The sequence below is a fragment of the Equus przewalskii genome, chromosome 2, assembly GCF_037783145.1.
Source record: "Equus przewalskii isolate Varuska chromosome 2, EquPr2, whole genome shotgun sequence".
Classification (NCBI taxonomy): domain Eukaryota; kingdom Metazoa; phylum Chordata; class Mammalia; order Perissodactyla; family Equidae; genus Equus; species Equus przewalskii.
Window position 1 is genome coordinate 46,446,079 of NC_091832.1, and position 16,037 is coordinate 46,462,115.

At 55.4% G+C, this 16,037-nt stretch overlaps 1 protein-coding gene across 1 annotated transcript; it reads right to left on the bottom strand.

Annotated features, from left to right (window-relative positions):
• Positions 1-668: 668 nt before the first annotated feature.
• TPRG1L (tumor protein p63 regulated 1 like) lies at positions 669-5,363 on the bottom strand. Its single transcript, XM_008516692.2, has 5 exons — positions 3,348-5,363; positions 3,144-3,235; positions 2,869-3,045; positions 1,854-2,007; positions 669-1,198 (listed from the first exon to the last, which is right to left on the bottom strand). The coding sequence occupies exons 1-5, from the start codon at positions 3,552-3,554 to the stop codon at positions 1,004-1,006; spliced, it is 825 nt and encodes a 274-aa protein (XP_008514914.2). The 5' UTR covers positions 3,555-5,363; the 3' UTR covers positions 669-1,003.
• Positions 5,364-16,037: the final 10,674 nt, after the last annotated feature.

Genomic DNA, 16,037 nt, shown 5'->3' on the forward strand with positions numbered 1-16,037 from the left:
TCAACAGATGCTTCCAGTCAAACCAGGTAGCTGTGGCTGGGTGCAGGGGCGCGGCCGTGGGCCCCCACGTGGAAACGCGCCCGGCGTGTGGCGGCCCAGGCACGTCCAGGGCGAGGCTCTGATACAGCTGTTTCTACGGAGAGCTGCGGTAACCAAGGCGGGTGTCAGCTGCTTCAGGAGAATCTAAGATGCTTCCTTTGAAGTGCATTCTTTGAAAGCAAACCACGCAGTTCCCTCTTTAAATACGAATATGACAATACAAACTTAGAATACATATAGTTGTCAAAACTGTGTGCAAAGAACTATCAAGGTGACTGTCTCAAATTAATGAACTGTCCTAAAGTGATTTTCTGCAAACCTTTTCGGGCCTGGGAAAGATGCCATAAGTATTAACATAATATAGATTAATTTTAGAAAAAGTGTGACTTTAGGTCAAACATATTTAACACAAAAGCAACTGTTCATTCCGGAGCTGACGAGGCAGACTGGCTCTTGCTTACTTCACCAGTCTGCTGGCTTCTTTTGTATTTAGCTTTAAAAAAAAAAGGATTAAATTTCAAAATACAAAATTTGACACCAAGTGTAAACATATTTGCAACTACAGGCACTGGGGTATGAGGTCCTCCCCGGATGTAAGAAACTACACAGCTGAAGTGCTAACAGGTGTGTTCTGGTGGAATCACGACGTTTATTAACATGCTGCAAGGCTGGGGTGGGAAGGACCACGAGAAGCCACATGGAGACACTCCAGGAAGAACACGAGAACTGAAGTCCTGGACAATGGGACACCAGCCAGCACGGTGACAGCTACACGCATTTTGCTTTTGTCTGTAGCTCACATCAGCTGGATGTTGAAGAATATAATTCACCTGACTATTCTAATCGCACTCAGATCCCTAAAGGTAAGCGGCCGAGCCTGCAGCGGCCGCAGAGCTGCCCCAGTCGGACCCTGGAGCCCCGCGGCTGCCTGGCCTTCTCCAGGAGGAGCTCCCCGGGTGCGTGTCTAAAAGCCAATTCTGCCTCTGCTCATGGAGTAGCCCAGCTTGGCCTCGTTGTTGATGAAGGACATCAGGCCCACGTAGGTCTCGATGAGGAGGGGGCGCTCCAGGACCAGCACGCCGTTGGCCTGTCCCGGCAAGGGACTCTCTTTCTGGGCTTTTTTGACAGCTTGAATTAACAGAGCTTTGAAGCTTTCCAACTTTAAAGAGAGAAGACATGGAGCTTAATCAGCGATGCATACAAAGAAAGACCCCACTCATCCGTGTCAGCCCTCCCAGCCTTCCAGCCACAGCCTGGTGGCCCTCAGCTCCCCTCCTCGCTGTGGCTCTCTAGAAACGTCACCTCTCCCCTCTGCACACAGTGACTGGCAGCAGCCAGTGCACGCAGATCCTTGCTCCCTGCAGGCCTTGGGTTTGCCATAGTGACCTACCTAGTCCTCACCACCACCACCAGACTAGTGAGCAGCCCACAGCGCACGGCTGGCAGGTGGGGAAGCCACCACCAGGCCCCAGCGCCGTGCTCATGACTGGCCCGGAGGCCTCCTCTCCTGGTGAGCATGTGGACTGCCTGGCTCTAGCACAAGCTGGGGTCACCCTGAAGCCCTTCTGGGCCCTTCTGCAAGACAATCATGGCTGCAAGGGGCCACGTTATAGAGCTATGCTGACCAGTAACCACTAACCACACAGGGCTATTTAAATCTAAGGTAACTAAAAGTTTTAAAAATTAAAAGTTTATTTTCTCAGTTTCACTAGCCACAGTTCAAGTGCTCAACAGACACATGTGCCCACCCTACTGGGCAGTGCAGGCCTGTTTCTGTCACCACTGCGCAGCGCTGCTGTCACGGCCTGCCTTACTTGGCACAGAGAGGTCGTCTTCTCATCCACACCGGCCATCGGGTGCTCTATGAAGGTGGTGTAGGGCACATTGGTAGACCAGGGGTTCCATCTGTTTATGAAGGAAGGGCGGCTCTGCTTGTCCCACTGAATGCGAATCCCAAAACCTTCTCGCCTGTGGAGTTAGAAGACATGAGCCAGACCCCAGAGCAGGCCACAGCGCTCCCACGCCAGCCTGGGCACCCACGGGGTATGATGTTAACAAGCTGTCCCGTGGCTAAAGACCTACGACCTTTCACAACAGAAAAGGGCTTGTGGGCTTCAGCAGTATCAGCAGTCTCCAGCAACAACTGCTCTAAGTACTGTTAAACATGACAAACGGAATATACTGATTTGGTTAAACTAAACTTCATTTTCACACAATTAGTAAAAGAGGTAATAGGAACATATTATACACAGGATAACTAAATGAGTGACAGTTTTATAACTTTAAGTCCTTTTTCCTGAATGTTTTATTGTTGGTTAAAATTTTTAGCTCATCTTAGCCTCCTGAATTCCCTATTCAAATCTCTAGACCAAAACTCTAAAATTTACTGTTTAATTGACTATACTGATATCTAGGTTTCTCCTATTTCAGAAAATTCCCCTAAAGAATGAAGATCAGCTCTTGAAAGTTAGGCCTTAAACATCTTCAAAGTTAACCCTCAGGGATATCTGCCAATTAAAGCGACTGTTACTTCTTTCTTTTAAAAACTAACCAGAGCAGGACTTCATGTGACGGAGGTGAACTGGCGGTGTCAGGTCTACTTCAGTATATCTGGAATTCATCTGACTACAAGCCTAACAGCTACGCTTTGTGCCAGGATTCCTTACAAGGCACCCGCTGCCCAGAAGTCACTTCCACTCTAAGAAACTATTGATTATGAAGCTGAGGCATCATGTTTCTCTCTAAGGGCAGACACAAGAGCCCCTGGGGGCTAGCTTTAGACAGGCCGGCTACCAGGCTCTGCTGCTGGGCTCTCTGCTGAACACTCACTTGTTGAGCGATTTCGGGGGGAACTGGAACTCTCCGTAGGAGATGGTGTCCACGGCATTTAGGGCTATCCGGACCACCCGCTGGCACTGCAGGCTGATGAAGTCATATTTGCAGATGAGCAGCGCCTGGTCGGTGATGAGCACCAGCCGCTCCTTCTCGTTGTTCCAGTGATCAACCCTGCCCGCGAACGAGATGGGTCACCCCCGCGCCAGCGAGCGATCAGGGCCTCAGGGCCAGGGTCGCCCTCCCCCCCGCAGGACGCGCGCCCCGCTTACTCGGTCAGCAGCCACACCCCCTGGATGTCGCCGTCCTCCACGGGCCGGACAACCATGCGGATCTCCTCCACCGCCTGCTCGATGGTGCCCGGCTGCGGGGTCGAGGGCAGAGGTCACTCTGCGTCCCTCCCCGTCTGTCCCCCTCCCCGTCCCCGTCTGTCCCACTCCCCTTCCCCTCCGCTCACCCCCCGCCCCCAGCCTCACCCGGAACACGAAGTACTCCTTGACGCGGGCGCGGCGCGTGGGGTCGTGGACGCTGAGCGGCCACAGCGTCTGTCGCAGCGGCGTGCCCGCCCCCGGCCGCCCCGCGCCGGCGCCGCCGTCGCCGCCCGCCCCGACCTCCTCGCCGGCCGCCAGCAGCGCCGTGGGGCTCGTGCCCGCCGAGTCCACCGAGTCCCGTAACTGCAGCATCGCTGCGCCAGCCGCAGACCCCGACCCCGGACTTGGACCCGACACGGCCGCTGTCGCCGTAGCCGCCGCCCGGCCCCGCCCCGCCTCGCGGCCGCCGCGATTGGCTCCGCCTCGCCAGCCCCGCCTTGGGCCCCGCCCCCGCCCGCCGGCCCTCGCGATTGGCTGTTCCCCAGCCGTCTTCCGCGATTGGCCCCGCTCGCCGCCGTTCACAATAGCTCCCGCCCTTCGCCGCCCAGGAAGCGCACGCCGCGCGCACGCCCACTTCCTGTTTACGGGACGGAAGGGGCGGGGACGAGGCTGGTTGCCAGGGAGACGCGGAGGGTCCGCGGGAAGGGGTGTCAGGAGCCGAGCGCCCCTTCGCCAGCTAAACAGGATGCTCGCGCCTCCCGCGCGCGGCGGCCTGGACCCCCGACCTCCGACACGGCGTCCACGTCCCTCTGTTCTTCAGTCCCTGCTGAGGTGCGGCGGACATCCGAGAAGGGGCCTCGACCCCCTGGATGCGGACCCTAGCCCCGAGGTGACCGCCCCATGGACGCGGATACCCGCCCCGGGGTGACGGCCCCTGGACGCGGACCACGACCCCGGGGTGACCTCTCCCTGGGCGCGGCCCTCAGCCTGGAGGGGTCGGGGCTTCGCGCGGAAGTGTCCCCTCGAAGGCAGAGGCCGCGCGGGCTTCCAGGATCGGAGGAGCCGCCGCGAGGCAGGGCACTCTCTTGGGCCGGTGCCTTCAGGGGTGGAGCAGCCAGGGCGGGCCCAGCGCTGTGCTAAATGCCTGCGTCCCGGCAGCCCTCACTGCGCCCTGGAAGCGTCGCTCCCAGGACCCCTGTTTCAAGGAAGGGGACGCGCAGACACCGGGCGGGGTCTCCTGCCCAATCACTCCATCAAGGGCTGAGCCAGGATTCATTCTGGGTAGGTCTCCGGGCCCTGCTCTTGTCTTGGGGGCACTAGAATTGCTTCTGTTCTCCCTGTGAGTGATCTCCAGGAGCTAGCGCCACGCTGGGCATCTGCCATCCCTGCCACGGGGCCTCAGCTTGCTGGTCTTGGCCCCCACAGGCCCCTCTCATCGCCATCCCCTTTGCACTGTCATCCTGGGAACCCAAGGGCTGTGCATCCATGACAGTTTACAGTCCCTCTCATCGCCATCCCCTTTGCACCGTCATCCTGGAACCCAAGGGCTGTGCATCCATGACAGTTTACAGTTCCTCCCAAATGTAAGCACCTGTGATCCTCACCCAGTTGGTCACTTCGGACTTCTGCTGCCTCTACTCACACCACCCCCTTACGCTCCCCACCCAGAACTCCTTCTTGCCTCACCCCTAGTGTGTCCATGCTCCAACACCGGGTTTAAGACCACCCTCCCCAGGAGACATTGAATTTACCACGACTCCCTCACTGTTTTGTTCTTTGCTCTCATGTAATAATCTGATCTGTGTGTATCGGGCCATTCTGCCGTGTGTGTGCCCTGTATATAATCCGCTCCATGTGTGCTGGGTCATTCCACTGTGTGTGTGTCTGTGTCCTGTATATTGATGTGGATCAAGGCTGCCCCAGGAAGAGAAGCCCAAGGCGTCCTGGCCTACATGCCGATCTATACGACCCGATTCATGTCTAAAGTTATACGGCCATGCAATAACCAGACCCCACCTGCACTGATACCATTTAATGATTTTTTACATCGTCTTTCCTTTGTCTAGTAGAAAATAAGTCACGTACCCATGCCTTATAAAATTAGCCCTACCCTCAAGACATTGCAGCCTTTCACTGCCCTGGGGTCCTGTCCCCATGCTATTCTCTGAATAAAGGAGCACTACCACCAGACCTTGAGAGTCCAAAAATCTTTCTTTCGACTCCTTGGCTCACCAAGCCCGCATCATATATAATCTGCTCCATGTATGCTGGGTCATTCTGCTGTGTGTGTGTGTGTGTCCTGTATCTAGTTCACTCTGTGTGCTGGGTCCTTTTGGGGTGTGCGTGTCTGTGTGCACCACTTGTTGGGAAAGTTTGATGGAACTAGTCCCTTGCATGTGATTGGCGCTTTGGGTTTATAAACACTTCCATAGTTCTTTGAATTTCGCAACAGCCCAGGGATGTAAGCACGCTATCGTGTACTTGCTACTGTTGAAGAAACAGGTTTGGAGAGTTCTGTCACGTGCCTGCAGCCTCACGGCTGGCACAGCTGTGCCAATTAGCAAAATCTCTCCTGAGTTGTGCAGACGTAGGTGCTCTCACAGTTTGTGAAGGATTCAAGGTGGCCTGGCCTTTTGTTCCCCAGGACCCGCCTCGAGGGAGAATGCTGTGGCTCTGTAGGTCCTCAACAGCCACTTGCTACTCAGATGTCAACATCAGCAGAAATGGGAGGCGCCGAAATACCACAGATGCTGAAATAGCTCTGCACTTGCTTCCTGGAAAAACAAAAAACTTGAAGAGTGCTAAGTGACTGTGCAAATACAGGTAGCAGAGTGCTTCTAGACCCCCGGCCTGCTCGGGGGACGGGGACTGCTGCCTCTGTGGGCCGGGGAGCCCCTCTTTGCAGGCAGCCAAGCCCGGGCTGAGTGTGCTCTGCCCAGTCGCTGCCAGGTGGGCCTGAATCAGGCCCCCGAGGGGCGGCCTGAGCGCTTGAGCTTGAGGTGCCCACTGAGCCCTCTCCTGAGTCTCCCTTCGGCCTGGAGAGGAGTCGGCGCAGAGCCAGCAGCCCATCCATGGTGGCAGCTGGGTGTGCGCACTCAGGAGCCCGACTGCCTGCGCTTGAATCCGGCTGCTCTACTCCTGCCCAGGTAGACTTGGATGCTTAAGCTCTCTGTGCCTCAGTTTCCTTTTATGGCTAGTGTAGATAGTGATAGTTCCTACTTCCAGTGGCTGCTGGGAGGATTAAATGCGTTAATACCTGTGATGTGCACGGCACCCTGCCTGGCCCCTGTTAGAACCATCTCGGTGTCCACGGTTGTTGATGCTGGCCGTTGAGCCTCTGCCAAGTGCCACATGTGTTGAAAATATTACCTTTGCTCCAAACACACGTGCATGGTGGGAGGCAATACTGACCCCCTTTACCGAGGAGGAAACAGTCCCAGAGAGATGGTCACTTTGTGAACGTGGCACATCAACAAAGAGCTGGGACCTTCTTCAGCCCAGAGCCAGTGCTCAGCAGCCGCCCCTGCTCCCTGTGCTGGGGCTCCCAGGAGGGGCGTGGGGAGAGAGCCCGTCCTCCACTGACACACTCCCCGCTTGCTTCATGTCACCAACAAACAGTACACTTACACATGCTCGAACGTGAGAACGAGGGAAAGGCAGCGTTTCCTTTGACAGCAGGACTTCCTGGTGACCTTGATCAGGGTCATCTCAGCGAGCTGGGGAGGGCGTGAGAAGGGGAACCGAGGTTCAGGGGTCAAGGCTGAGGGTGGGAGGGTAGAAAGCCAACAGCAGAGACGTTGGTGCTCCGGAGGAGCTTCCGGGAGGTGGCAGCAGTGGTGAGGTGGAAGAGGACCCGAGCCATTTTCACAGGACTACCAGTCCCTGAGGGCCCAGCCTGCTCTGGGTCTCAGCTCCGGCTCATCCTTGCGTAGCTGTGGCTGACCTTGAAGGGGTTACTTAACCTTCCGGCTTCCCTTTCCGTGTCTAGAAATTGGGACGATAAAACCCAGCTCACAGGTTGTCACAAGGCTTAAATGCACTAATACGTAGAGAGAGAGGACCCGCCTGAACTAGCTCTCAGTCAGTGTTTATACCCCTGCCCAGCCAGGCTCCTTGAGATGCTCAGTGGGTGTCTGTGGAGTGAATGACAAAAATGAAGTTGCAGGAGGACAAGGGCCCAATTAATGGAACCAGATCCTGGCGGGGCTGGCAAACCAGAGCCTAGAAGCCACCCACAGTCCCCTGCCCCGTGGGCCTCTCACAGGGGTCAGTGTTAGCTCACGGCAGGAGGACACCCTCTGCCAGGGGACAAGATGGAGAGAGAGGAGACTGGTGTGGACAGGTGAGGCTGATAATGGACAGGTGAGGGTGGCGTGGATAGGTGAGGCTGGTATGGACAGGTGAGGCTGGTATGGACAGGTGAAGGTGGTGTGGACAGGTGAGGCTGGTATGGACAGGTGAGGCTGGTATGGACAGGTGAGGGTGGGGATGCAGCGGGAGGGGGCATTGAGGAGGTCTCAGGACATCTATTTTCTTCATGGGGGCGGGGATGGAGCTGGCAATTTTGGTAGCTAGGTGGCTTGGAAGAGTGGTGATGAGCAAGGGAGCTGAGTAGGGGCGGTGGGGGGGGGGGATCACTGAGCAGCCTGGAGACCTTGGAGAGGTTTGCAGTGGCGCCTTCCACCCAGCAGCTGGTGGGAGTGGGAGAAACCAGTAACTGGACTGGTCTAGACTGGGGGTTTGCTGGGTGGCTGTGGTTAGAGATAAAGGACAAAGGAGAGGCCAAGATCCTGTGAGGGAATATTTGCCAAGAACTGTGAGGGGTCAGGAATTTTGCCCCACTTTCGAGGTAACAGGCTGGCCTCCCACAGTTCCACGGATGCTGGCAGAAGACACAAGACCTCTGGGTCAGAAATGAAAGACCTTCTTATGCACAGGAAAACCAATGGACAGCCGTCAGCATGGTGTGCTGGTTCCCGGAGCTGCAACTCCCACAGGGGTGATGCCACTGTGCCTACATGGGTGCTGCACACAGGGCAGGAACCCAGGCCTGTGGGCAAGCTTGGTCCTTGTCCCAGAGACAGATGTTACCTACGCTCTCAAGATTTCTCTCTGCAAACGTAAGCCTGAGAAATGGTCCAGGAAAAAGTGTCAGGGCATGGTGTTCCTGGCACGTCCAACAGGACGTGTAGGAGTGTCTCCCAACATTGTCAACATGGTGGACCTTGACTACAGACTTCCCATCTGGCTAGAGATAGCAGCAGATCTAACAGGAACTAGTGACTAGGAGAGTATGGAGGGATGAAGAGCAGAGACCTGGGTGGAGTGAATGGCTGTAGGGTGGAAAGACCTGGATATCCAGAAGCTGTGGTCTGTGAGTGGGGTGCTGGAATTGGAAATATCGCAGAGAGAGAGAGAGCATTCTGGATGCCTCAGTGAATGGGATAAAGAACTCTGGGCAAGCGGAGGCCCAGGACTAGTAGATGAATGGGTCCTGAGGTCCCCAAGATGTTGGCAGGAGTAGGCATGACAGTGAGATGCTGACCCAGGTTTCAGGGCCTGCAGTGGATGTGGGGTATAATCTGTAGGTCCATAAATTTGAGAAGTGATAAGGGAGATGACTGTGTGTGTATTAGACAATACACAGCATTTGATGCTATATTCATGTCCTGGGGCTGCCATACCAAAGTACCACAAACTGGGGGCTTCAAACAACAGAAATTTGGTGTTTCACAGTTCTGGAGGCCAGAAGTCCAAGATCAAGGTGTCGCCAGGGCCATGCTCTCTCAAGGCTCTGGGGAAGAGTCCTTCCTTGCCTCCTCCAGGTTCTGGTGGTTGCAGGCCATCCTTGGCGTTCCTTGGCTTGTGGCTGCATCAGCCCAATCCCTGCCTTTGTCATCACATGGCTGTCTTCTCCCTGTCTCTGTCTCCTCTTCTTATAAGGTCACCAGTCGTGTTGGGCCAGGGTCTACCCTCATGCCCTCATCTTAGCCTGATTACCTCTACAAAGACTCCATCTCCAAATAAGGCCACATTCATCGATATTGGGGGTTAGAACTTGAGCATGTCTTTTTGGGGACACAATCCTCCCCTTAACAGATGGGTAATATATGTGCAAACAATGAGAAGTTTCAAATGGAAATCGTTGCTCTCCATACACACGCCTTGGTCATAGGGTAGGGAAGCTGGCTCGCGACGGGTCTGGCTGTGAAGTTTCCCTGGGCTGGGTCCCCCTGTGTTTGAGACACTTCTTTCCTGGGGCTTTTGAAAGGTTGTTCCCACTTCCATCAGCAGGTGGCAGAGTCACCCACACGGGACCTCCAAATTGGAGCACAGTGCACAGTGCTGTGTGTACTTAAGCCCGAGATGAAGTCATTATTTATCTTCTCTTCCTGCAGAAGATGCCAAGTCTCAGCTGGGAAGTGTGGATTCCTTATCCTAACTTCCAGATGCTGTGGTTCAGCAATTTACAGAATCAATGGGTCCCACCTTTGACATCTGTCTCTGGTGGAAGTAGGGGTCTGGGGTGTGGTGGGTCCAGGCATGTGCCAGAGGGAGCCCCAAGGGTGGGACTTCAGAGCTGCAGGGTGCTCCGGGGGCCAGGGCCCCCAGGTTGGAGGGTAATGTGCAGCCCAGAGAACATCCCCATTTGCGGGGTCTGTGGGCCGAGCTTACCTTCCAGAGATAGCTGCCTTCTGGGCGAAGCCTCTTCCTCCTTGAAGGAATCAAGCTGTGCAGTCAGCTGGCCCCAGGGCTGCGTCCAAAGCTGAACAGTGCTTGGCAGCTGTTGTGGCCCCTAGAGACCCAACTAAGAGTGGCTGTGTAGTGTATGGTAGACACTGCCCTCGACCTTTGACTTTGGCAGGTCACAACAGAGGTAGGGGCAACTTCGACAAAGAAACACCCAGATGGGGACGTTGGCCTTCGGGATCAAGAGGACAGGCTTCCGAAGGTCTTGGCTTTAAGGCTCAAGAGCAGGATACGGAGAGTTAGGATGGGACAGAGTTCTCTGCAGTTTCGAAAGGCCAAGTGGTTTCCTTGGCAACTTTCATCACATCCTACTCTGTTGAGAGCTATAGCCACCACATGAAGTTCTGACACCACGGCAAGCGAGAGCCAGGAGGACACTGGGGAACAGCAGGATAGGTTTAGGGGCCAGGAGATCTTGGAAAGAACGTTGCCTGAGACTGAGGTGTTGGTTCTGTTCCGGACGGCATGGCAGGTGAGGGACAAGGAGACGCCTATTGCCTCGTTCCTGAGAAGTGCAAGGGCTGCACCGCCAAAAGTGTGTCCAGCAACAAAGTTCTGTCCCCAGACTCGGCTTCAGGAGGAGCCTCTGTCTGTCCCGCGGACACGTGCTGCTGAGACGCCCCGGCAGGAGGGGTCTGTTGGGCTCCCCGTGCATGTCCGTCTCCTCTCTGGGGGGGGGCTCCCCCAGGGCAGGCACTGGTCTGCGTCGTCACAGCTTGTATGAATTTCCTGTGGCTGCCGTAAGAAATGATCACAGCCTCAGTGGCTAAAACAACACAAATCTGTTCTTTCACAGTCTGGAGGCTGAAGCCTGAGATCCAGGTGGGGCAGGGCTGGCTCCCCCCAGAGGCTCTGAGGGAGGGCCGTGGGTGCCTCTCTCAGCTTCCGGTGGTCACCGCAGTCTCCCGTGTTTCTTGGCTTGTAGAAGCATTGCCCGGTCTCTGCCTCTGTGTGGCCGTGTGCCTTCTCCGTGTGTCTCTGTATGTCTCAAATCTCCATCTCTTTCCTCGTTTTCTTTTTTTTTTGAGGAAGATTAGCCCTGAGCTAACACCTGCCACCAATCCTCTTTTTGCTGAGGAAGACTGGCCCTGAGCTAACATCCGTGCCCATCTTCCTCTACTTTATACATGGGACGCCTACCACTACATGGCTTGCCAAGTGGTGCCATGTCCGCACCCAGGATCCAAACCAGCAAACCCTGGGCTGCCAAAGCAGTACGTGCAAACTTAACCGCTGTGCCACCGGGCTGGCCCCTCTCTTTCCTCCTATAAGGACACCTGTCATTGGCTTTAGGGCCCACCCTAAATTCTGGATGACCTCATCCCAACATCCTTAAGCACATCTACAAAGACCCTGTTTCCAAATCCAGTCACATTCTCAGGGACTGGGGGTTAGGACTTGGACCTCTCTTTTTCGGGGACACAGTTCACCCCACTGCACTGCTGGACCCCATCACCTGGCACTGTCATGTGAATGGGTGAAGGTTTCTGCTCTCGGTGTTGGCAGGTGATCTAAAACACCCTTCTCGATGCTGCCCCGGCCCCGGGTAAGGGCAGGGATGAGTGAGGAGGAGAGCCTGCGAGGGCGTGCGGGCCAGGCCTGTCTGCTTTCCAAACAGCAGCTGTGCATGTTGACCCAGCCCAACAGGCCTGGCGGGTCAGAAGCTGAGCGGGAACCAGCTTCTGAGATGCTGCCCTGCTGTTTCTGTTTCATCCATGCGGACCAAGGCACAGAAAGGCACCCCACCTGGTCCAGGGCGGCACAGCTGGTCAGCAGAGGAACCCTGACCCAGGCATCTGCTCCAAATCTCCATCCTACCCACTGAGCTTGGGGGCCCGTCACACGGCCTGCCTTAAGTTTGTGTAGACCGCTTCCTTGACTTTGGTTTCTTTTCTGGGGCTACCCAAGGACTTCCTACTGAATTGGCAGAACGTCAGGTGTAGCGTTTCAGATGCCAGACTTTGCTGGTCTGGAGGTTCCTCCACCTCTGGCTCCAATCAGAAGTGATGCTGATTCACAGGCAGCCCCCGGGGGGCCTGTCTGTGGACACCGGCAGAGGCTGCCTCTCTGGTACAGAGCACAGACCCCTGGGAACCCCTGCACGCGGGCCTCTCATCGGAGGGCCTGAAAATGCCTTTGGCGCTACTTCATTTGCCTGCTTGCTGTCAGGAGAGTGTCTGTAAAACCTCAGCCCAGACGGAGATTCTCCTCTTGGACAGCCGACAAGGGGGTGCGGGAGCTTGAGAGGCTGTGTGGAGCCCTCTCCGTGGGGCCCTGTCTTCCCTCCCTCCAGGGATGCGAGTGGACCACAGGAGAGGAGCAGCGGGTGGCTCTGGGCCGGTGGGAGGAAGCCGTTTGTATGGAAACGACCAGCCCGGCTGTGGGGGGCTCTCCCTCCTCCCCATGTTATTTTTCTTTGGACCAGAGGCCATCTTTATTGTTTCCCCGCAGAGAATGAGACAAAAATATTGAAAAGCAGCGTCTTTTAAAAATGCTTTTCCCCACACCCTGCTGTGTTTGCCTGATGTGAAAGGGAACGGTGCTCTCTCCCACCTCTGCTTGGGGAGGCTCCACACCAGGCCCAGTTCCACGTGAGAGCCCGGAGAGGCCACTGGGGTGTCACCAGCGGGCTAGTGAGTGTCTGCCAGGCCTGAGGTGGGGCTGCTGTCAACGCCTGGCTTCCTCGCTGGTGCCTGCTGAGCAGGGCTCTCTTTCTGGCCCGAGAGGGTTGCCTTCCGTCGGGTGTCACACACCCACCAACACGAGGGATGGTGATGAGCAGACGGTGTCTGTACCTGCGAAGTCGAGTCAGCGAATCCCAAGGTGGAAGGGGGACGTCATGCTACAGGTTGGCAAAGGCTTCCGGGATGGGAATTTGGGCTGGGACCTGAGACCCGAGGTGGGCAACACTCCCTCCTGAGCTCCAGTTCGACTCAACGGGAGTCTGACGCCTTGGATATACAGAGGCTTGTGAGCACAGCGCGGGGCCCAAGGGCTTCACTTCTCCAGCCCTACAGCAGGGGCAGCGCCCCACATTGCGGGCTGCCAGCCTCTTCTCCCCCGCCAGAGGGTGAATCTTCCCACGATAACTCTTGCCCTTCTCAAGGTTGGATTACTGTGAAGCCGTCGGTTCTGCTGGCATTAACGTATACGTTTAGTGCAATTCCAACAAAATGTCCAGTGCAGCTTTGAAGGAACTGCATAAAGGGACTCCAAAGTCCATTTGAAAGAATGACGGGCGGGAATTACTAGTGTCGTGTGTGGGGGAACATAAAGCAGGGACAGGGAGGTGCTCCATGCAGTCACCTACGCCTGTCAGCAGCAGCTTCTGGAAGGACGACCATGGTGCACCTGTCTCATTGCGGGCTGCAGGGCAGATGGTGAAGCCACTTGGAGGTGGCGCCAGAGTCAGTGGAAGTGCCCACAGGCAGATCCTATTTGCAATTTGTCCAGTTGAGATGCTGTGTCACGTGGGTGGAAGCAGGCTGGCCAGGTGGCACCGGCACAAGTGGACAACTAGTGAGAGTCCTGCCTTCCGGCACAGAGCAGGGTAAATCCCACGTGGAATAAATGCATACAAAAAGTCAGTGAAGAAAGAACATATTCATGATCTGTCTACACTAACTGCTTAATTCTAAGCAATGGAAGAAACAGCAGAGTGAAAAACCATACTTTCTTTTAAAAAAAAACTGTTTAAACTAAAAAACAAAACTATACGTTTGAGTACACAAAATTAGAAACATATCATCTGGAAGCATCGTCAACTGTATTAAAACTGAAAGTACAGACCAGGAAAATGTCTGCAGCGTCTCACACACTGTCCCTTTATTTCGAAAATGGACAGAGATAGATAATTCTTAGGGGATATTTACTGTGTGTCATCTGTTTGGTTTGGTGACCCTAAAAGAAAACTTCCTTGAGTGAAATCCGCTTATGAGAGAGCACTAAACACATACGTGCAGCTCGGTTACTTGTTTCACGTATAAAGTCTAAGCATCCCTCTTGTGGCACATTGGTCATCTGTGCAGAAAACACAGTAGGATTCGAACCATCAGATGCTTACCCATTGCCCCCCTCTCAAGTTTCAGACTGGGCAGAGGAGACGGGCGGGCGTGCTGGGGGCAGCATCAGGGAGGCCGGACGGCCTGCGTGAGGGTGGCTTTGCTTTGAGAGGTGCGGATTCATTCTCCACACCTACACCCAGGAATGTTGGCTCTGTCTGGGGGTGGCCACAGACCTACTGAGTGGATTCCTGGGGAAGGGCAGGTGGCCGAGCAAAGGGACTTCCAGCAAGAAGAGCACACCCTTTTCCTACCTGCCTGCCCACCTGGCACTTGCCTTAGGGCTGTTCCCTTGGTGCCTGTACTAGATGCCCTGGACAGTGGGGTGGGTGGGTACTTCAGGGGCCCTTCCAAGTTGGGGGCAGGAGAGGGACTGGAATGTGTGCACCGGGTCATGTATTTTTGTACAATTAGCAAAATAACTTTTATTTACATTGCTTTTCTTAAAGAGGGCCCCCCAATTTTATATATTTCAGGCCCCACCAAACATGGATCCACCCAAATTCTTTCCTTCTTCCTCTGAGAAACTGGGGAATTTTATGAAACCATGAGTCACCCTCACTCCACTGTCTGGGGGCAGGATGGAATTCAGAGGAGAGGCTGGTGACATCTTAAAGGTGTTCACTCAGTCATTCAACACGCACTTATCGGGCAGGTCCAGAAGAGAAGGGTAAGCTGTAAAGATGGAGAAATGGGTGGACCTGCTGGGAAGCTCTTGGGGTTCACAAATGCCTACTTGTACCCCAGGACTGTGGATACAGCACCCCAGGAGTGTGGGGCACTCAGAGCCTGTCTTTGGAGGACGAGGTGTCAGGGAGCCTGGGAGAGTGTGTGGCCGGGAACCCAGGCGTGGGTCAGCCCTGCTGCTGTGATCCCAGCGAGGGGCTGAGGAGTAAGACTGGGAGCCCAGCAGGCACACAAGGGTCACGTTTGGGGTATCAGCAAGCAGGTGCCAGCCTGTATTTGGGGTTTCAGAAGACAGTGAAATCACCCTGCTGTGGACTGAACTGTGTCTCCCCAAATCCACATCTTGCAGCCCTAACCCCAAATGTGACTGTATTTGGAGGGGCCTTGAAGGAGGTGATGAAGGTTAAATGAGGTCAGGGGGTGAGGCCCTGATCCTCTAGGGCTGGAGCTTTATAAGGAGAGGAAGGGACCCCAGAGCTTGCTCGTGCTCTCTCTCTGTCTCCCTGACCTGGCAAGGACACAGGGAGGGGCTGGACCCTCTGCAAACCAGGAAGTGGGCTCACCAGCCACCCCACCACCAGCACCTTGATCTTGGACTTCCCGCCTCCAGAACAGCAGGAAAACAAACGTCTGTTGTTTAAACCTCCTGGTCTGCAGTGTTTGTTACACAGCCCATGCTGACTGAGATGCCCTCCCTGCCATGGGGCAATCAGACTTGCCGGACATTTGTCTACTGTCTGCACTTGAGTGGTCTTCTCTGATTTACAGGCAACAGAGTAGGGGGTTTAGCAAAGGTCCCCACAGCCAGAACCCTGCGTTCGATTCCCAGATCTGCAGTTTACAAGCTGGGTGACTTGGGGGTGCTGCCCCCTGACCTCAGGTTCCCCATCTGTACAGTACAGTGGCAGCCGGCAGACCTGACAGGACACCCCCCCCCCCCCAATTAGGATGACTGTAACCCTCCAGGTGGTGTGCAGGACTCAGGTAGATGGGGGGCACTATTGCATCTCCATTGCTTCTGGACAGCTGGGGGTCTCTGCCTCCCAAGCCCCTCCAGCCAATGCTCTGTGTGAGGGTGGGGGTTCTTCAGCCTTCCAGGTCACTCAGACCCCACCAAGCGTTGGAGGAGGAAAGTCCCAAGGAAGAGGCCCTGGAAGGCGTTGCAAGTGAGGCTGATCATCTGTGGGCCTCTGTAGCTGGGCCTGGGGGGGGCTTGCCCTCCACACAGCTTCAGGTGACTAGGTGGGTGCCCCCAACCCCAGGCCATCGGCCAAGAACGCTCTGAGCAGAATAGGGATAAAAATGCCCTGAGGGCGGTCGGTGACCACCAATGTAGGTGCCAAGTGGGAGTGCTCAG

What these genes read in the sequence shown, in the direction of transcription:
- TPRG1L (XM_008516692.2), bottom strand. Translation starts at nt 3,554, where the DNA reads ATGCTGCAGTTACGGGACTCGGTGGACTCGGCGGGCACGAGCCCCACG. An exon ending in AGGAGTACTTCGTGTTCCGG is followed by an intron (nt 3,236 to 3,347) that starts GTGAGGCTGGGG and finishes TCGACCCCGCAG; the next exon opens with CCGGGCACCATCGAGCAGGC. An exon ending in AGACGACCTCTCTGTGCCAA is followed by an intron (nt 1,199 to 1,853) that starts GTAAGGCAGGCC and finishes CTCTCTTTAAAG; the next exon opens with TTGGAAAGCTTCAAAGCTCT.